Source organism: Vitis riparia, chromosome 9, assembly GCF_004353265.1.
Source record: "Vitis riparia cultivar Riparia Gloire de Montpellier isolate 1030 chromosome 9, EGFV_Vit.rip_1.0, whole genome shotgun sequence".
NCBI lineage: Eukaryota > Viridiplantae > Streptophyta > Magnoliopsida > Vitales > Vitaceae > Vitis > Vitis riparia.
In genome coordinates this window covers 13,707,521-13,728,171 of record NC_048439.1, presented here as the reverse complement: position 1 = coordinate 13,728,171, position 20,651 = coordinate 13,707,521, and the positions used below count along the sequence as shown (strand labels likewise).

Here is a 20,651-nt window from a genome sequence, read left to right as displayed (position 1 = left end):
AATAGTGCAAAAAAAAAGGAAAAACAAGTTGAAGATGTTCTCTAAAAATAGGATTTTAAGAACACAAAGAACACCAGAACAAAACATCACTCAAGTTACCAAACATGTTTTTTGGTGTTTTTTGTTCTTGAGAACAAAATACAGTTCTTGAAAACACTTCCCAAACAAGCCCTTGATCATGGCTTCTACTCCTTTAAACCCTATGCAAGCTGGTTATAAGAGTTTAGCTTTGTTTGTGTACTTCTCTTTTATTTTCCCTTTAAAGGTGTTGAGGGACTTGCAACAAGGGCCCAAACTCAACACCTCAATAGACTCTAAGGAGCCTATCATAGTGTGTTCAAGGTGCTTAAAATTCATCCAAGCTTAATCTTGTTGTTAGTGCCTTAGCAAGTTACATTTGATGCTTTTATGTTTGTGTTGTAGATTTTTAGGTCCAATCTAAGTTCAAATTTCAATAGGACTTTGATGCGTGAAAGGTTGAGGAGAAGGTAGAAGGCGGCAAGAGCTAACAAGTTCAAATTTGAAAGAGAAAGAGAACTTGCATAGAGAAAATCACTAAGCAAGCCAGAGCTAAGTGAATCTATACAGGGGAAATGCCTAAGCAAGCCTGAGGCACCTCGAACTCATGCAGGCAACATAGAAGCCATCATGAACTCAAACTTATATCCATCTCTACCTAAACTTCTAGGGCACCAAATCCGAGGCACAAATCATGCCCAACTGAAATGAAATTGTACACTAGACTATAATAGTACAACAAAAGCCCATATCATGCCCCTCTTCCAAAACCCATGTCTGTATCATTATCTTCATCATATAAATTAATAAGAATACATAAGTAACAAGAAGCAGAAAGGTGAAGCTAGATTATTGCTAGGAAAGCAACCCTCAAAAAAGACACAAAGCAGCATTACAATAAAAGACACACGAGATGGAACTCTTCCTTGCTGCGATCCTTCGTTCATTGCTCTTTGTTGCAGCATAGAATTCTCGCTTCGGTGTCTTTGTCCTTTAGACAAATACACAGGAAAGATATGATTGAATGGAAGAGATTTAAAATTGGATATCAAATAGATCAGTAGTAGGGGATTCCTGGGGAGGAGGAGATGCATACGATACCCCGATAACTGGTGGCAATGGCACGTTATCCGGAGGCGGTGGAGGGGGCGAATATGGGTTTTTGGTGGGTGGTGGAGAATTTTGATGGTGTAACGGTGGTGGATGATGCCAATGTTGTGAGGGAGGTGGGTATGATTGTGAGTGGTGATGGCTGGGTGCTGGTGCCAATGGTACTGGTAGAGAATGTGGCGGTGGTGGTGGTGGGAGTAGGGATCCAGGAGTGCCACATCCAGATGGTGGCGGAGGAAGAGGATGCAAAGGCCCAGGTGATGGAGGCTGTTGTTGATGTGACGGAGGCATCTCAGACTCTGGGGGCGGATTTGGTGATGAAGGTGAGGGCGGGGGTGGGGATGGCGGTGTCATATGTGGATAGACAGGTGGTGGCGGTGGTGGTACAAAATGGGTATTTGGTGATCCTTTTTCGGTGGGTGGGGGAGGTGGGGAAGTATAATGGCTCGATGATTGTGGTGGTGGTGGTGGTGGTGAATAATGATAGTGGTTTGATGACGGAGGTGGCGAACTGTAATGTCCTGATGTGGATGGTGGCGGTGGTGGTGATGAATAGTGGTAATGATTCGATGATGGAGGTGGTGAACTGTAATGTTCTGATGAGGATGGTGGGGGTGGGGGTGGTGGCGAATAACGATACTGGTTTGATGATGGAGGTGGTGGTGGTGGTGGAGGCGGCGGCGGCGGTGGCGGAAGATGCGTCCTTGGTGATACCTTTTCAGTAGGTGGGGGCGGTGGCGGGGATGTCATGGGGGACTGCTTTGGAGGAGGTGGGGAATGATATGATTTGGCGGGAGGAGGCACGGACGAGTGTTGTGATTGGGGTGGTGGTGGGTGTGATCTGGTGGAAGGCGAAGACTTTGAAGAAGGTGGTGGTGGCGGGGAAGGACCAACTGGCGTTGTTGGGCTGGGCACAGGAGGGGTTTTCTTGGGAGGGGAACCACCAGCGTTGGTGCTGCCGCCGCCGCATTTGGACTTGCTGCAATCCACAGGACGTGCAGCTTGAGAGGAACACATACTAGAGGACCGCTGGTCCGTCTTTCCTGGGATACAATTCTGGCGACCATCACCAGTAATGGCAGCACAAACAGGAGCCTCTCCGGTGAAGTAGTTGAAAGAATAGGTGAAGTTTTCCAATCTGGGCAGCTGACAGATGGTGGGCGGAATCGCACCGGTGAAACTGTTGTGGGCAACATCCAGCTGCTCCAAGCTCTTCATCTTGCCAATGGCGGGTGGCAGTGAGCCTTGGAGATGATTGAAGCTCACATCAAACACGGTAACCTCTTTGAGAAGGCCGATTTGAGGAGGTAAGCATGAAGTGAGATTGTCGTTCATGAGGATGATCTCATTTAGGGTTTTTCCCATCTTACCAATGCTGCCTGGAATGCAACCCCCAAGATTGTTGTTGGCCAAGACCAGAACAGAGACGGGTGAATTGCCCAGATTCTGAGGGATGCCGAAATGGAATCTGTTGTCATTGAGGAAAACTGCATCCAGATCCTTATTGAAGAGCTGGGATGGAACTGGACCCTCGAACTCATTGAATCGGAGATCCAGGAACTTGAGGGAGGGCATGGACAACACCACATTGGGGAAGCTCCCCACGAAGCGGTTGTTACTGATGTCCAGCTCGTAGAGGAGCTTCATGCGCTTCAAAGAGCTGGGAACAATGCCGCAGAAGCGGTTGGAGTTGAGATGGAAGAGAGCCAAGTCGGAGAGGAGGCCCAGCTCAGAGGCAGATAACCGGCGATATCCGCATGGTTGAGGTCGATGCCAGCAACCACTTTGAGGGAGGGATTGGAGAGAGAAGGGGCACAATACACACCCATGTAGGAGCAGACTTGGGGACCAACCCAGTTGGAGGTGAAGTTGAAGGGGTCTGAGAAAATGGCCATCTTCCATGCTTGGAGGGCAATGTAGGCTTGCCGAAGTCTTGGATTCTCAAACTTCAACTTTGGATCAACCACCACGCTTTGTGCACAACAGATCTGAATGAAAGAAGCACCAAACCAAAAGGAAAAGATGAAGAGCAAGAGGCGAGCAGCAGGAGGGCGAGACATTGCTGCTTGTACTACTGGATGGATGGAGTTTGGAGAAGTCACATGCCCCTATCAAAAGCCTCTGCGGTCTCCTCTTCAGTCCTGACTAGACTCCTGTTTGGGGTGCTTGATGTGTGTGGCAGCTGGCCAAGGCCATCCCTCATTGCCTTCCTGCCTTTTATTTTTATAAACCCCTACGCCTATATTTTATTTTCTTAAATTATTACTTGGGTTCACAATTTCATAACCACACCACCAGAGCAGTGTTGGTGTCAAGTCCCTGCCATGAGTCATGACATGCTGGCACGTCTACGGGGATTGACAAAACAGAGGTGTGTTAAATTGGGCATTAAAAGCTCAGCCCATCTACTCCCATAGTAATTGGATAATCCAAGTAAATGCACTACTCCACGGCCTGAAGCCCTACACATTTTCTCTGCTCATTGAAATTTTTTCCAATATTATGTTAAAACGTATATAGTTAAATATCACCAAGTTAATGATCTTTTTAGCCCAACCATTCAAATTAGAATATTTCTTCTATTTTGGGTTGGTGTCAGTAACGACATTAAAGCACTTGGGAGGAAGGGAGGACGGGCGTAGAGAGGGATTTAATTAGACCGCATCCCTCGCTATGCCATACAGGAAATAAGTTACAGAGAGGGAAAACCTCAATTTGCGAGAGGGAAAAAGGAAACCACAGGGAAGTTCTGTAGTTTAGTCAGCCGGGAGACAAACGGGCCCCACGGATACAATGTCTGCACGATCTTTGAGACCTTTTCAATTTCGAATCTTTTGCAATCAATTATCAAATTCAAAAAACGCGGTTGAGTAGGAGTATTAACCTGTGCCATCTGGGCAACCGAGTCTTGAAGGACAGGAGTCACTCAGGTTCCATTAAAAGGAAAGGGAAAATGGCCGTCCCTCCTCATCACCCATGTGGTCCAGAGTGGCATTTTTTTATTTTTCGAAATGGGCACCCATCCTTTGCAACTCCTTTTCACTCTGACCAATTATTTCTGATTTTCCCCTGTTTGTAGGTAAACAAAATCTTCAACCAAATAAAAACCCATCCAAGTCGCCCAACGGCCCCGACTGATGAGAAAGTTTCCTTGACCCTTTATAAAAGAAAAAAGGTAAACGTGGGCTGTAAACTTGTCATTTCAAGCCTACAAAAAGGCAATATAACAAGTAGATTAAGAGTTGTCAAGCACAAAATGCATTCTGCCTGTCTGGATTTGACAATTTGAAAAACAAAACAAACCAAACCAAATGATTCAACACCCATTGTCTTACTTTTGTTTTGACAGTGAGGTTTGTACAACTTGAATCAAGTTTTGGGCTTGAATAGTGAATACACATCAACAGCAGGAGGAGGATAGGGGCTGTGCTAAATTTATCGAAAGGATTGGCCCTGGATACATACATACATACACGGAAAGATGACAGATGCAAACCATTTAAACAAAATGTCACCACCCAAACACCCTTCCACTGCATTAGTTTTTATTTTAGTTTTTCTTATATGCCATTCATCCATCTTAGAGTCCCCTCAGGGCCATCGGAGGTTTACCCCGTCGTTAACTTCAAGGCTCCGTGGGATTAGTCGAAGGGCGCGTAAGCTAGCCCGGACATCCACAGTTATAAAAAAAAAACTTCAATTTTAATTTGTCCCTCAAGTAGGAAGCATGGCATCTAATCATGGACAAGCTAGAAATAATTGGTTTCTTCCATTCTCGATTTGCAGCCATCTATGCAATTTGAGAGCTTCCAATCCTATATTTTTTTTTTTTGCCTCTGAGAAATCAGAAAACAACTAAAACCTAAGCTCTTTGCATTAAACAGATACGCATACATATCAACTGAACACTTAATTTCTGCACCTATTTGAAAAGCAATATGTTCAATAGAAAATATCAGCAATTATGTGCATCAATTAATGCATTTATAGATAATCCAAAAATTTGCACAGCAACATAGCCACAATTCAGATGCCGCTTTAAAGGCCAGTGCATGGCAAGATATGTGTGATTAATGGAAAAGATAATCCCACATTTCACTTGCCACGGCTAGAGAACTTAAGACTCTAAAGCAAGAACAGGGGCCCAGGCATCAGAATGATTTAACTATTGTAGCAACAAGTGACTTCTTCAGCATGCCAGAAAATTATCATACCAAAATTAATCATCCCTTCTTCCCACTCCATGGCCATGACAGCTTTATCAATCTTGCAAGTGACGCCAATAAGCTGTGTGCTCTTCTAGCCTTTCAACTATGATGCTTTATAAGTCTTCATTACCCAAGTATACCTGTTAAACAAAAGCAGCCGGAGGCTCTTCTTCTGGAATCTGGAAGCCAAAAAAAAATTAGTAAAAAAAGACAACAACAAAAACACAAAGTAGTTTATTTAAGCTTCATTTGGCTAATACTTTTTGTTCTTTGTTTTTAAAAATAGAAACTTTTATATAAAAAGTAGAAACTCTTATGGAAAATGTATAAGCTTAACCTGTCTCCTTAAAATTACTTTAAAAAATCTTAAGATTTGAGGTAAAAAAATTTTACTAGCTCAATATTATTAATCAATCTTGAAAAACAATTATCTTTTCAATGCAAGCCTCTAGAAGATTTTATATTTTATATAGAAATTTCTTTTTCCTATTCTCTATTTTTAGAAACAAAACAGAAAGTATATCCAAACGGGCACTTAATGGTTTTCCTTTTTACCGAAATAAGATATAGTAAAGATCATCAAATCAAGGCTGAAAGACACATTTACAGTAGGCAAAGTGGTATTTCCATTTATTTTTATGTTCTGTCTGGTTAATCTGGAGGCCTTCAAGACGATGCCTGACAGAAAATAATAATAACAATTATTATTTTGTTGTTTTTGTTGCTTATTTGTTGATTTTTAATTCTAACAAAAGACAAGGAAGACATAAAATGCTAAAACACAATGCATTACTCTCTCTATTCTTTTTTTTTCTTTTCCATTTTTTTTTTTTTTTTTTTTTTTTTGAGTTATCGTGCAAAGGAAGGGCATCTCAATTTCCCAGTCAATTCTCAGCCCTTTGTAAACAGATTATCAGGATATCAATCCTCCCATAAAGCTACAAAGCCACAAAACTAATCATGAGAAAAATTCACAAAATATAGCCAACATTAAGATCTTTACCTCTCCAGGATTCCATTCCTCTTTCAACCAAATACTCGTATCCCCAGAAAAGTTATCTCTCTGCATTTTCTCTCTGCGGCATGGAGAAGACAGACCAAAACCAAACTATAAGAAAATCACAAATTTTCAATCATTAAGAACACAAATTTCTTTAAAATTACATATCCATTAAGGGCTACCATCCAATGAATGAATGAGTAAAAAAATGACTTGATTGAGTCAAGGGTGTCACAAGAACATGATGAATGTTAAAAAGCACATTGACCCATGTAGTGGGAAAAGCCATCATCATATGGTATAAGATTTGACTAGGTATATGGCCCTAGATTATGCAGAATAGCAAAAGGGTTCATTTTGCTAAGCTGAAGGAATCAGGATTTAAGGTTTTATCATGCTTAGTCAAGCTTCAATATTAGAGGCCACAGATGCATCATCCAAAGTTCGGAAACTTTTCTGTTTCAGTTAAAGAGAAATAAAGGAAAGAGTTTGATTTGAAATAGATTGATAGCTGAATAAACAACTTCAGCCCAGAAACCAAAACTCAAATCTTATAATTGTCTCTAACCTTTTGAATCCAAAAATTGTTAATTAACAGGTTCTCTTTCTAATAGCTTGCAGATAGAAGATTTCTCCATTAACTTACAGCTGAGCATGCATGGTTGACTCTGCACCAAACATAGAGTTAGTCCCATTGGAAAGGATAGGTGACTGGTTATTTGCTAAACTGATGATCTGTGGAGGCGCTGCTGCAGGAGAAAATGCTTTACTTCCAGCACTCATGTTATTATGGCTGAAGCCTGCTGTATTGGAGGGAAGGGGACTTCCATGCATCTGCACAGGAAGTTGGCTGCCAAATGAACCTATAACATAATTGAAGTCAGAAGCAGTATGTCCATAAGTATACAACCTTAGAGTTCTTGCACAAAAGCGTTAAAACACCTGCATTTCCAAATGCCAAGTTGTTTGTCCCAAATGCACCTGAAGTCTGGCTGGAGAATTGAAAGGAATTTGATTGCCCAAAAGCATTATTTGATGGTGTAGAGGGCCTGAGGAAAAATTGCTCATTAGGTCAATAAAGGCCAAATGGCATGCCAGGAATAGGACTAATGAAATATCGGCATTAACTCAAGTTTTTCTTCTTTTTTTTCTTCATTTGAATGGAAGGATTCTGTGAATTCCTAAAAAATAACCATGTGAAAATCAAATGTTAGGAAGAGATCTTGCCTCGTTCCAAATCCCATATTAGGTGATGTGCTCAGTTGACTAAAACTTGAGGCTGAAGGAGGAGTATTATTTTGAGCAGTTAGTGAGGATGCATCTGGATTGGGAGCAGGACTTTGGATGGCAAGAGTAGAATTTGGTGGAGCTGCATAGGGTTTACGGAGGAGGCTATCAAATTCAATTAACTTGGAATTGAGCAAACTCCTCTCCCTCTCAACCTGTATAAAGATAAATTTAGTCAGCAAATCATCTAAGAAAGCAATAATAGATAAACATGTACTGAAACATCAATATCTTTAGTATTCCTGAAGAAAGTTATAGGAAACTACCAAAAACCAGATGCAGGGAATTTTCACAAAGGGCAAAACGTGAAACTTTCACAGAAACTAGTTAACTTCCAAAATTTATGCCCATGAAACCTTATTCCTAACTCCACTCAAATTAATAAAAATGTGGGGTGCATGTGCAGACACCCCTCTCCTCTATCCAATTGATGACATTAGAGCAATCACACGCTCCATTTTGATAATTCCCAGTTCTGCATTCCTTTCTTCTTCTTCCTATTTCTCTTCAGTTTTTTCCGTTTTTTTTAAAGGTAAGGGCAAGGTCCAAAAGCAAAGATTACCCAGGAGAATGGTCACAGCTCAGATTTAGAAGCCCTGTACCTTTTAATCTTGAGAGTTAATCCTTGAATCCACTTGATTTCATCTCACAACATGCCCCCGCCCTAGCCATCCAAGGATTTCCTTTAGATCACCCATCAGTAATTTATGTTGACACATGATGTTGGTGGGGGTTGCCTATTTAAAATGATCTCCCTCTGTATATTGAACCTTGAATCCTACTCGAAGCTTGCAGAACTTCCATGCCTCTCAAAAGAGGAGAGTTCCAAACCTTGGCCCCGACTAAATTGAAGACAGCTATCCATGGATGAACTCCTTACCTCCATAATTAAATCCAAACACAACCAATCAATGATATTCACATAGAAGATACTGTGATGGAGAGGATTAGTCACAAAAGACAAGTCTCAGTTAATGCATGAAAAGAAAGCTCGTATATGACTTAAGTGATTCAGGCGAGACTAAAGCAAAAGAAGCCACCCTTTCCTAAATTGAATATTATGACCTGTAGACATTGTAAAAAATTCTTTTATAGTTCTTTCCCACAACATCAAAATGATGGCCAAATCAATCCCATAGCATTCTACTTTTAGCCCATCAATTTTTTTGAACATAGAGAACCAAAATACAATTGTGTCCCTAGAGTTGACCCAACAAGTACCCACCACCAAAAACAAAGACCGCATACTGAGCGAGGTACCAGTTATTAATTGTCTCATTATTGACTTTTCACATTCTGCAAACGCCAGAAGAACCTTAAACCTCATCTTTTACAGAAGCTCACAAATGTTTAGCACAGAAAACAAAGACCAGTTAGTAAGTGCCTTTGAAGGTCACAAATGTTTAGCACCTTTAATTTTTTAGTCCAGGCCAAATTTTTAACCTCTGGGGGAGCTTTGATTTCCCTAATAGTTTACCATGAAAAGGATAATTATCTGAAAGAGAAAAAAATGTCTAGAACCTTTAATTCTTCAGCCCAGGCTTAAGTTTGGCTTCCCTAATTAACTTACCAGGAAAGGAGAATAATCTGAAGGAGAAAAAATGTTTAGCACCTTTAATTCTTCAGTATGCTTAAGCTTGGCTTCCCAAATTAACTTACTAGGAAAAAGGAGAATTATTTGAAGGGAAAAAAATGTCTAGCACCTTCAATTCTTCAGTCAAGGCTTAAGTTTGACTTCCTAAAAAGGAGAATTATTTTAAAAAAAAACCACATAGTAAGATCATGTTTGTTTTTCTTTTTTCTTTTTTTTCTTTTTTTGTCTAAAATATGTATGGACCTGCATTTAACTTAAATCAGAATAGAGCTTAATGTCATTAAGTTTTTAAGTTGTTTGGATTTTTATTAGAATTAAATGCTATTTTTTTTTAATCAAAAACGAAACTTGATTAAAATATAAAACCTGATCAAAGTAAGAATATACTCCTCCACTATATAATGATAACTACATATGAAAATATCATTAAGAAACCAAAATCAAACTCTCTCAAACGTTATCCACCCCTTTCGAATTACAAACCGATGTCCAACTTAGTTGAATAACATTAAGTGGGATTCCTCTAAAAGCGACAATACAAGAGACTCAAAAGGAGTAGAAGTGAAGAAGATTTCACAACATCCCTTATGTTTTGTACCTATCCTAAAAAATCTTAGCATTTCGCTCTTACCACACAATCCACAATACAGTGAGGCAAGCGCTATGGCAAAGAGTCTTGCCTCTGATTAAATTCCCCAACCCTCTAAATGAAATAACCAACCTATCTCCAATACTCCTAAAGGGAACCCAATCCATGTTAGCTATCGTGAAGAGCTTATGCCAAAGCCCCAACATTATTAGGTAATGTAGGAAAAGGTGATCAATTGATTCTCCACTCCCTTGGTGAAGAATGCACCAATGAGTACTTAGAGACTTGTAGGATCTTCTTAACTATAGCATGTCATTGGTATTTACCTTCTTGTGCACAACTAACAAGCAAAGGATTTGACCTTTGAAGGGGCTTTTGATTTCCAAACAAAATTAGCCAAAAGGAATGGGATTAGATTCAAAGACTTGGACAAAACTGTGAAAAAAGATTTTACTAAGAATAAACCAAAGGAAGATAAGGATCAAGTTCTTGAATCTATGGTAGAATAAGTGCACTATGGTAAGTGAAGACATGAGTCTTTCGATAAGTACAATTTCTAAATCAATAAGATTGCATCAGAAGTTAAAATAACAAGATTGATAGGAATTACCAAGGACGATTGAGATGGTGAGATTTCTCACTGAGACAACTTTATAAAAACCTAAAAATTGTGAACACAAAGGTTGATCTCCCCACCATAAATCTTCCCAAAATCGGATTCTCTCCCCATTCCCCACCACAAAGCGAGTGTATGGGGAAAAGACTTAAAAAATTTATGCAATAACCTTCCAAGGACATCTATGTAACCATCTAACCGAAATGTTGTTATCCCATCCATTAGGACGTGTTGCATAAATGCTCGAAAAAACTTGCAACAAAGAGCACCTCCAAAGTCATATAACTCTATGTGACCATAGCTTTCCTTAGGAAACCTCCAAAGCCACTTCCCTAAAAGAGCATGATTTCTCAAGGAAGTCTTCCCAATTCCCAAATTCCTTTGGCCTACACACTACATCCCAACTGATAAGATGATCTTTCTTCCCCTCCCCAGTCCTTGACCAAAGGAAATCCCTTTGCATTTTCTCAATCTTTAAGACTAATGAAATTGGAATCTTGAAAAGAGCAAGAAAATAACTAGATGCAAAACAAACAAGATTGAATTAAGGTTATACCCCCCCCCTCCCTTGGATTCCCTCATAAAGGAAGACCCAAATAAAATAGTGGCCACTCTAAAACTTTACAACTATTAAGTGATATAGGGGTTTGCCCTTGAGCAAGAGTGCTTGTGGAGGAAGATCATCCAAGGAAACTTCGAGGAATGGGTCAAGCTGTGAGGTGAGGGAGACTTTTGGTATGAGTCTATGGAAAGACATAAGAAAAGGTTGGGAGGGAATTAGCCATAAGATAGCTACCCATGTTAAAAATGGAAGACAAACAAATTTTGATGGTATAGGTGGTTAGGGGAGATCTATCTAAAAGAAGCATTTCCTTGATTGTTCAAACTAGCTTCTCATAAGAATGCTACTATTTCTAACCTATGGGAAGGGAGAGGTTGTGAAGGCCAAGAGCTAGTGCATTTCAGAAGGCCTTTCCAAGATTGGGAAATAGAGGGAGTGTCCCAATTTTTAAAGCTTATTTATGTAGAGAAAGTGCAAGAAGAATGAGAAGATATCTTAGTTTGGAAGGAGGATTGGAAGGGAATCTTCAATGTAAATTCATACTAGAATTCATTGTAGGTTTGAATCTAGAGTGGACTTCCCAACCAAAGGAATTTGGGGTTCCCGAGCTCCTATGAGATAACGTTTTTTCACTAGGTAGTGGTATGGGGGCAGATCTCAACTATAGAAACGTTAACAAAAAGGGGATGGACAATGATTAATAGATGTAGTCTTGGCAAAGAGAATGGAGAGCCTACTGATCACATTTTGAATTATTGTGCAAGGACAAAGGCATTGTGGACTTTTTTTTTTTTTTTAATCAAGTTTTGGTCAGAAATAGGTGTTTCCAACTACAATGAGGAATTTACTCCTCTAATGGAAGTTAGGAGTTCGAATAAGAAGAGTCGCAATGTTAGGAGAATGGTACCCCTATGCTTGTTCTGGTGTATATAGAAAGAGAGACACCACAAAATCTTAATGGAGAAGTGCTTGCATATCAGAGGTTAAAGGAGAGCTTCATTAAACCCCTTCTTAATTGTCATTAGAAATGGGAAATTCTCAATGATGGCCTTCATAGATAGTCATAGTGCTGGATAGTTGGTTTTGAGGCTTGGTAAATACCAACTGTTATACTTCATATATACATAAGGGTGTGCTCCCTTTCACTGGCGCTCTTAATAGATTCTCTGTTTGCTTATCAAAAAAATAAAAATTAGCAAATCAGATCTTACAATGGACTGCAAGTTCAACCCACGCCCAGCATCATCATATGCAGCCAACCTCAATTCTTCATAGCTAATGTCGCCAACAATGTCACAAGGAGCACTGCAAAAACAAAAATAAATAAAATAAAAAAACTCATAACCAAGGCCACCAGTTTCCTATGCTTGATCCACTCTTATAATCACAAGAAACAAGCAGAATATGATAGAGTCAATTGAAGAAGGAAGAGATAAATGAATAAAAGAGCATAGATGGTTATTCCTTTATTCTCCCTCTCATTATGAAAATATAACAAAATTGCCCATTTTTCTTTGCATTATTCCTTAAGACTAAATTGACTAATCAATAAGTATATTTGACTAGAGTTTATTAAAAATAGTTTCAAAACCCATGATTATTCACAGCCACATAAGATCATTATGAATAATTGTTGAGTTATATGTGGTACTTCCAACCTATACTGAACAAATCACTAGAACATGCAACTTCTTTTCAGTAAAATGCATTGCCTTTCCCCGCATGTTTTAAATATTTAACTAATTGCATAAAAGAATAGGAGCTGAAAACCAAATGTCAAACCAGAGAATGTGCTGGCAAGGGCATACAAAGTAAAGCATGCAAACTTGAGCCTTCACTGAGCAATAGCATATCAAGCAATCAAACAAGCCATAAATATTTTGAGCCCTCAAAAGCCAAGTTTTCAAGCTTGTTTTGTATGCGATTTGCAAATTGAACAAAAAAAAAAAGAAAGTGAAAAGGACTAACTGATAGGTTTAAATTGGCCAGTGGAAATTGGTTTCATCATTAATAATGCCCACCACCAATTTGGCACAACTCTCTGTGTGTATATTAAAATTCCTGGACTGAAGCATGTGCCATCCGCTAAAGCTTGCTTTTGTGCTCATTACAGAATCAAATGCTATCTTGTCGGAATCCTTGAGAATAGCCTAAAACTGGTTTTTTTTTTTTTCTTTTTTTCTTTTCACCAGCTTATTTACAATCACGTCTCTATTTTTTTTTCAATAAGTAAACACATATAATAGCAAAAGGCAAAACGCCGCATAGCATACAGGGAGTATACGAGGCAACGAGAGCCTCACAACCAAAAAACAAAAGGAATAAAAAAACCCACCGACCCTTAACTGATTTTCTCCCTCTTTTTACCCACAAAAGAACCCTTCCAGCTGAGAACCGCCTCCCTTACAGTTTCTGGAAAGACCCACTGGGCTCCAAACAAACTAAGAACAATCCCCCACAACACACTAGCCACTGTACAATGAATAAGAAGATGATTGACGTTTTCCTCATCACTACCACATAAATAACAACGATTAGGAAGCTGTCATCCTCTCTTTTGAAGCCTATCAAGGGTAAGAACCCTCCCCCAAGTAGCTTCCCACGCAAAGAACGCTAGCTTGGAAGGAACATTCTCCACCCAAATACCCTTTTTAGGAAACAAAGGGACATTATGGCTGATCATCAACCCATACGCTTCCTTAACGCCAAACTTCCCATTTTTTCCTCCGTTCCATAAGGCCAAGTCCTCCTCCAAGGTAATTCTTTGACTCCTTAAGATTTGAAGCAATTCGTCTACCATGTTCAGCTCCTAATCATTGAAGCCTCTAATGAACCTTAGATTCCAACCTCCTTGGCCAGAATTCTGGTCCCACATATCCCCCACTGTGGCACTCCTTTGGGCAGCCACATTGAAGAGTTGAGGGAACCTCCGAGCCAGCTCCACATCCCCACACCAAGGGTCCTTCCAAAACCTGATTTTGGTGCCTTTTCCTACCTTAAAAGTCATATTATCCCAACACCAATCAGCTTCTTTCAGAATCTCCTTCCAAACCCCAACACCAAACGCCCCATTTGCCTTTTTAGTTCTCCACCCAAATTCCTCTTGCCCATATTTTGCCACAAGAACACGTTTCCACATCTCCTCCTTGGCACGAGGAAATCTCCACACCCATTTTCCAAGTAGAGCTTTGTTCAAAGGGGACTAACTTCCTCAAACCAAGCCCCCCCTTCTCCTTACCCACACACACCCTCTCCCAATTGACTAGGTGGGCTTTTCTTTTCATACTTCCCCCTCCCCACAAGAAATCTCTTTGCAACTTTTCTAGTCTTCTTGCCACTGTCCTAGGCATACGGAAGAGGGACAATTGATATAATGGCATGCTAGCCAAAGTACTCTTTATGAGTGTGATTCTACCACCCTTGGAGATGTATTGTTGTTTCCAAAGGGCTAATTTCCACCTCATCCTTTCTTCCACCGCATCCCACACACAAGCAGCTTTATTGGGCGCACCCAAGGGCAGCCCCAGGTAAGTTGATGGCAGCTGACCTACCTTGCATCCCAACTCCACAGCCATCTCAAGGATCTCATCCACCTCTCCTACTAGAATAATTTCGCTTTTAGCCAGATTAATCCTCATCCCTGGGACGGCTTCAAACCAACATAAAATCCAGCTCAAATAGGTCATGTCATCTTTCCTAGCCTCACAGAAAACTATTGCATCGTCCGCAAAAAGGAGGTGGGAAATATTAACAGCCTACCCCCTGCCCCTCCGGATTCTGCACCCGGAGATGCAGCCCCCTTCCACAGCCCTCCGAATAAGGGCACTCAGCACCTCCATTCCCATGATAAACAAATATGGGGATAGAGGGTCGCCTTGCCGAAGCCCCTTAAAGCTAGAAAAGAACCCAGCTGGCTCCCCATTTACTAACACTAAGAATTTAGCAGTCGAGATGTAGCTCCATATCCACTCCCTCCACTTAGCCCCAAATCCCATTTTTTGCATAACCCTCATCAAAAACTATCAATTAACGCTGTCGTACGCCTTTTCAATATCTAATTTGCAGATCAGGTCTTTCTCTCTTTTTTTTGCCATGAGTCAATCACCTCATTTGCGATTAGAGATGCATCCAAAATCTGCCTACCCATGACAAAGGCATTCTGATCTAAAGAGACCACTCTACCAATCACGTTTTTAATCCTATTGGCCAGCACCTTGGCCAAAAGTTTATACAGCCCATCCAAGAGACTGATAGGCCTGAAGTCCCCCAGCTCCTCCGCCCCTCCTTTTTTTGGGATAAGAACCAGAAACGTGTTATTGAGACTCTTGAGAAAGACATTTTGCTCAAGGAACTCCTTGAACATCTCCAAAACCTCCTCCTTCACAAACTCCCAGCAGTATTGCCAAAAGGCCACCGTGAAGCCATCCGGACCTGGAGCCTTGTCCCCATTCATGTCCATTAGGGCCGAATGGACCTCCTCTTCCATGAAGGGAAGCTCCAAGGTGTCCGCTTCTTGTTGACTAATCTGATTCAAATTTAACCCCCCTATATCCACCTTCCACTCCGAGTCTTCCGTTAGTAACCGTTGAAAAGCGTCTACTATTTCGGTCCTTACTTCTTGCTCCTCTGACAGCCAAACCCCACTGATTTTTATTCTTTCCATGGTATGCCTCCTTCGGTGCGCGTTTGCCATTCGATGAAAATACCCCGTATTTCTATCCCCTTCTCTTAGCCAAAGCTCCCTTGAGAGTTGTCTCCAGTGTATCTCCTCCAGCTTAACCCACTTAGCATATCCTTCTTTTGCTTCTTTTTTGCTGGAGAATTCCTCCTCTGTCAGTCTCCTCTCGCTTTCCACTTGGTCCCAGTATTCCACTTGTTGTAAAGCAGCCAATTTATTACTCTCCAAGTTCCCAAACACCTCCCTATTCCATAATTTTAAGTTATGTTTAATCTCCTTCAATTTTGTAGCCAACTTATAGCTAGCCCTTCCACTAACCGACATCCCCTGCCACCAACTCCGCATGAGGTCTTTAAACCCTTCCACTTTCAGCCACATGTTCTCGAACCTAAAAGGTGAAGGACCTCTTCTTTTGCCACCCCCTCGATTAGAATTGGAAAATGATCCGATATAGGCCGAGATAATCTCTTCTGAGTCACATTGCTGAACTGATCAAGCCAGCTGGGAGAAACCATAAATTTGTCCAACCTCGCCCAAGCTTGATTATGTAGCCCCCCACTCCAAGTAAAGGAACCACCTTGTAGAGGAAGGTCAATAAGCTCAAGGTCATCCATAACCTGAGCAAACCTCCTCATAGCTAAGGTAACCCTCCCTTGCCTGCTTCTTTCCCCTTGAGATAGAATAACATTAAAGTCTCCCCCTACACACCAGGGTTCTCCCCAAAGACCTCTGATTGCTCCAAATTCGTCCCAAAGACACTCCCTATCCTCTTTGGTGAAAGGGCCATAAACACCCGTAAACACCCAAACTGCCCCATTTTCCACAGTTTTGAATTTACAAGAAATGGAAAATTGGCCCTCCTCCCACTCCAACATTTCCAAGGACCTTTTGTCCCAACAAATCAGCACACCTCCAGCTGCTCCAATAGCTTCAAGAGTTCTCTAGTCTAAAAATCTCCCCACCCCTAAACTTTTCACCACCCCTTTAGTCATTAACTGGATTTTTGTCTCCTAGATACAAAACAAGTCCACCTTCTGTTTTCTAACCACATACTTAATTATCCTTCTTTTATTAATGTCGTTTGCACCCCTCACATTCCAACTCAACAGTTTGAGATTCATTAGACAATCAATAATTGGTCCCCTCTACTTTTTAGATGACTGTTCTTCTTGCATTCCCCTTATATTTGACTGAACATTCCAACCTTTTGAGCTCCCTCTCAAATTTTGATTTCTCCAATAACCCTTTGCTATGTATCCTTTCCTGTCTTTTTCTAATTTTGGACAAAAAGTCCAGTATCTCCCTCTCCAGGCCTTCTATTGAAAATCCCAAAAGCTTGCTAAACTTGGCCAAACTACTTTCCTCCCAATTAGTCTCCTTCTTGCCCCTTAGATCCTGGGACCCAGTCAGAACTGGAATCCATTCCGGGTTTTGAACCTCTAAAGCAGCGCAATTGACCTCAACCAAGTCCTAGCAGCCCTCTCCACTCACTATAGCCCCCCCTGCAGCTGCCAACTTCATCTTGTTTTCTTCCTGGAGGCTCGCCCTTATTTCCTCAGAGTGGTCGCAAAACTCCCTCTCCGGAGTCCGACCAAAAAGAATAGAAGAAGAATAAGAGGACTCCACAACCCTTAAGTTTGAGATAGACCCATACCTTAAGGCTTCTTCCACAATCACCCTCTCTGCCATTGAACACTGGAGAACCGGCTGCTGCTTCCCGCTTACCTCCTTCTCTCGACACTTAATGAATTTCATTTCCAACTTAAGGCCCAGATCGTCTTCATTGCCTGTGCCAAGGATTTGGGCCTGAGAGTGGCCCAGACAACCCCCAAACATAATAGCGGGCCCATGAGACAAGAGCTCCAACCCTTCGAAGGCCCGTCCCTCAGCCGGCCCACGCTCTAGCCCTGTTGCAGCCAACTCAGCCCCCGCAGAAAGAGACGAGCCTTGCGTAGTTGGCCCAGAGTCCCGCTTCAAGCCCACGGGGCCAACACCTGGGCCAGACGAGCACGACCCATCGCCCGCGGAGCCAGAGCTATGCTGGGTAACCCACTCGAGTTGAGCCCAATTTTCAAACTCGCCCCTGCCCTCACCTCCCACCTGCTCTCCCGTCACGTCATCTGACCGACGCTGTTCCTTGGGCCCAACGCCCAGCATTTCTCCCACACGCCATCCCGCGCGTGAGTGACCATCACCCCTAACCTCCCCTCTCTGCCGCCCAAACCCATTTCGGCCATCCCCCTGTTTTTTCCTCAGTGCCAGCGCAAGCGGAATCTCCCACCACAAAGACAAGGCATATACCTCCCCCTCCACCCCGATCTCCATCGAACTCGGCAAAACCTCCCCATTCAATTTTATCAGGACCCTTGCCCATTCCAAATCCTCTTTCCTTTCCGTTAGGGGATCGATGCCTAAGAACCCACCGCACGCTTCCCCTACTCTCCTCAGAATCGACGACACCCACAGCGAGATTGGAAGGCCCAAAATCCTCACCCAAGCTTCTTTCCTATCTTCACCCTCTGAAGAACATCCAAATTTCGGGCTCCACATCTCCAATCCCAGCTGAATCCCTCCCACTAATCTCACCCCCAAGGCTAGAACCCTCTTGGCTTCCTCCACAGTCTCGAATTCCATAAGAGCACAACCCTTACCCATTCTAGCCAAACCTAATTTACCTTTCAAACCCCACGCTCTTGCCACTGACCACCCCAATCTCGCCAACTCCTCTTCTCGTGCTGATCTAGGGTTCCATTTTCCTATCAAGCATTGCTTCAATCTGCTCACGTTGTTCCTTATTTCCTCCTCCTTTGTCTCCACTCTGACCCTTGTGGCATCCCTGAACTCTGGGCCCTTGACCACTTCCACGTACGACCTGCCTGAACCCCTTACTCCTTGATCGATTTCCTTTTTCTCGAGCCAAAGTCCTACCTTTCGTAAGGACTCCACCATAGAAGCCCATCCTCCCTTTTCCCCCTTACCTTTTGGTATACAGATACCAAATCTCCTCTTCTACATGTCTGTCACCCCTAGACGGATGAAACTCCCAGCCCTGTTGACCTCTCTCACCAGAGAATAGTTCCTCCCTTTTTCCTTCCAGCCCTTCTCCCATCTTCCTTCTTTCCCATCCCTCATGCACTGAATCAACCCTTCTGTGAACAGCCCCACACTCGCCGGCCCCAGACGGACCCAAGACACTAACTCTCCCTTGCTTTCCGAGATAATAACATGGATCTTACCATTTCTCTCCTCAGCTTCTACCTCGAACACCTTCGATTCCACCACAAATCTACTTCCCTTCCTCTTCCCACGATTTTCCACCCGGCTTTCCCCTTCCTCATCTTCGCTCGCGTGTTCACCCTCGCTCTCTCTCATGTTTCCTTTTTTTTTTTTAATTACGTCTCTATTGACATTTGAATTCCAATCAATTATGCCAGGAAGCAAGTCCAAAGCCCCAAATTCATCAAATGCCAGAATCATGTGGTAAATAGAACATACCTTTTACTTCTGGTAAAATAAAATAAAAAAATAATAAAATAATAAATAAAAAAACATACCTTTTACAGTGACCATAACATGTGAGCTTCCAAATTGGTCTTTCATGCTCAAAATCTTCAACAATTTGACGTTTGCATGACTCAGGATCTGTGCACCTTCACATACATCAAAGTTAATATTTCCATAAAGTACATCGCTTAAGTCATGATGAAGTAAAAGAACAGGATGTCCAAAGCCATAAAACAGAAAAAGAGAGTAGTCTAGCCTGTGTACCAAGCACTTACTTATGATTAGCAGGTTGTGCTTGATTATCAGATTGTCGGGAGGAGGAGGAGGTACCAGTAGTCAGAGGGGAGAAGCGGGTCCACTTGTTTTCAAAAGGCTGATCAACAAAAAATTTAAGACCAACAAAGCTAAACTCTTCAACATTTTTTTTGAATGGCAATGCGCATAACTAAAACCTTTTAGAGTTCATTCACTCAAGAAACTCAAAGAGCATGGTGCCCTCCAGTGACATTCTTAATGATATTAACTCAAAGTTTAGGAGGAAAAACCTTGAAATGGTTCTGCTTGGATCCAAAATCAGTGGCCCCTGTTGGCAAAGAGTTGCTCTGGACACCAAATCCAAAAGGATTAGACTTTTGCTGTTGTACATTTGTGTGCTGAAAATTTGAGCTAGTTTGTGCACCAAATCCAGAGACATTAGGTTTTGGCTGCTGCTGAGTCACGTGAAGAAACTTACACCGTTCGCCATACTGACAGCTGGAAAATGTATAGTAAAAATAGAAAAAGAAAAGAAAAATATCACAAAAATGTTTCCTAGTAAAACAAGTAAATGCACAATGTGGCAATTAGAAATAAAGCATCAAGACATTTTATGGATAAGGCAGCAAGACAGCATAAAACACAATTATCATTCAAATAAATGATAAAACTCAATAACAAATTATAACAAAGTGGCAAGGGAATTTTTTTTATTTTTTTTACTCTTATTTTTTTTTATAAGTATAATGACAAGGAAATGTATTGATGAAATAAGATCATTTGTTTTTTAAAAAAGAATATAATGAAAAGTATTGAAGGAAGAAAGAGAAGGAAGAGCCTTTCTAAAAGGGAAAAACGACAAGGGCTCCGTTTGAAAAGCGTTATCGAAAAAGTTCTAAAAAACAATTTTTGAAAACTATTCTATGATGTTGTATAAAACAAAAGTCTGTTTAGGAACTTGAAATACTCTTGAACTAGTTTTCTATGTTTTAAAGTAACTGTTATCTATAGTGCTTTATTTTTAATCATTCTTCACATTTATATAATTATTTTTTAAAACAACCCTCACAAACATGCGAAAACAACTAAAATATGTTCTTTGAAAACACCATGTTTTCTATTTCTAAGAACAAAAAACTCTTTCTTGTTTTTTGGTTATTAAAAATGTTTTCTTGTTTTTTTCTTATTCTATAGAACTGAAAACTATTTTAAAAAATAGTTGCCAAACAT

At 41.3% G+C, this 20,651-nt stretch overlaps 2 protein-coding genes across 5 annotated transcripts in view; both read right to left on the bottom strand.

The window, feature by feature from the left end:
• Positions 1 to 772: 772 nt before the first annotated feature.
• On the bottom strand, positions 773 to 3,338 carry LOC117922548 (leucine-rich repeat extensin-like protein 2). Its single transcript, XM_034840695.1, is given in 3 exon segments — positions 773 to 1,551; positions 1,588 to 2,864; positions 2,867 to 3,338. Coding segments are annotated over 3 exon segments (2,097 nt in total). The 5' UTR covers positions 3,189 to 3,338; the 3' UTR covers positions 773 to 1,053.
• Positions 3,339 to 5,069: 1,731 nt separating this feature from the next.
• LOC117922089 (zinc finger CCCH domain-containing protein 16) overlaps positions 5,070 to 20,651 on the bottom strand; it is a 33,573-nt gene continuing 17,991 nt past the window's right edge. For 2 of the 4 annotated variants that reach the window (XM_034840105.1, XM_034840106.1), the window contains exons 4-12: positions 19,712 to 19,919; positions 19,442 to 19,539; positions 19,217 to 19,312; positions 12,196 to 12,289; positions 7,564 to 7,778; positions 7,279 to 7,385; positions 6,983 to 7,199; positions 6,340 to 6,412; positions 5,070 to 5,515 (exon numbers count right to left, since the gene is read on the bottom strand). In XM_034840105.1, the coding sequence (XP_034695996.1) occupies positions 5,480 to 5,515; positions 6,340 to 6,412; positions 6,983 to 7,199; positions 7,279 to 7,385; positions 7,564 to 7,778; positions 12,196 to 12,289; positions 19,217 to 19,312; positions 19,442 to 19,539; positions 19,712 to 19,919 (1,144 nt within the window). In that variant the 3' untranslated portion in view covers positions 5,070 to 5,479. Of the gene's footprint in view, positions 5,516 to 6,339; positions 6,445 to 6,982; positions 7,200 to 7,278; positions 7,386 to 7,563; positions 7,779 to 12,195; positions 12,290 to 19,216; positions 19,313 to 19,441; positions 19,540 to 19,711; positions 19,920 to 20,651 lie in introns of all 4 variants that reach the window. The other 2 variants (XM_034840107.1, XM_034840108.1) reach the window with 2 other exon arrangements.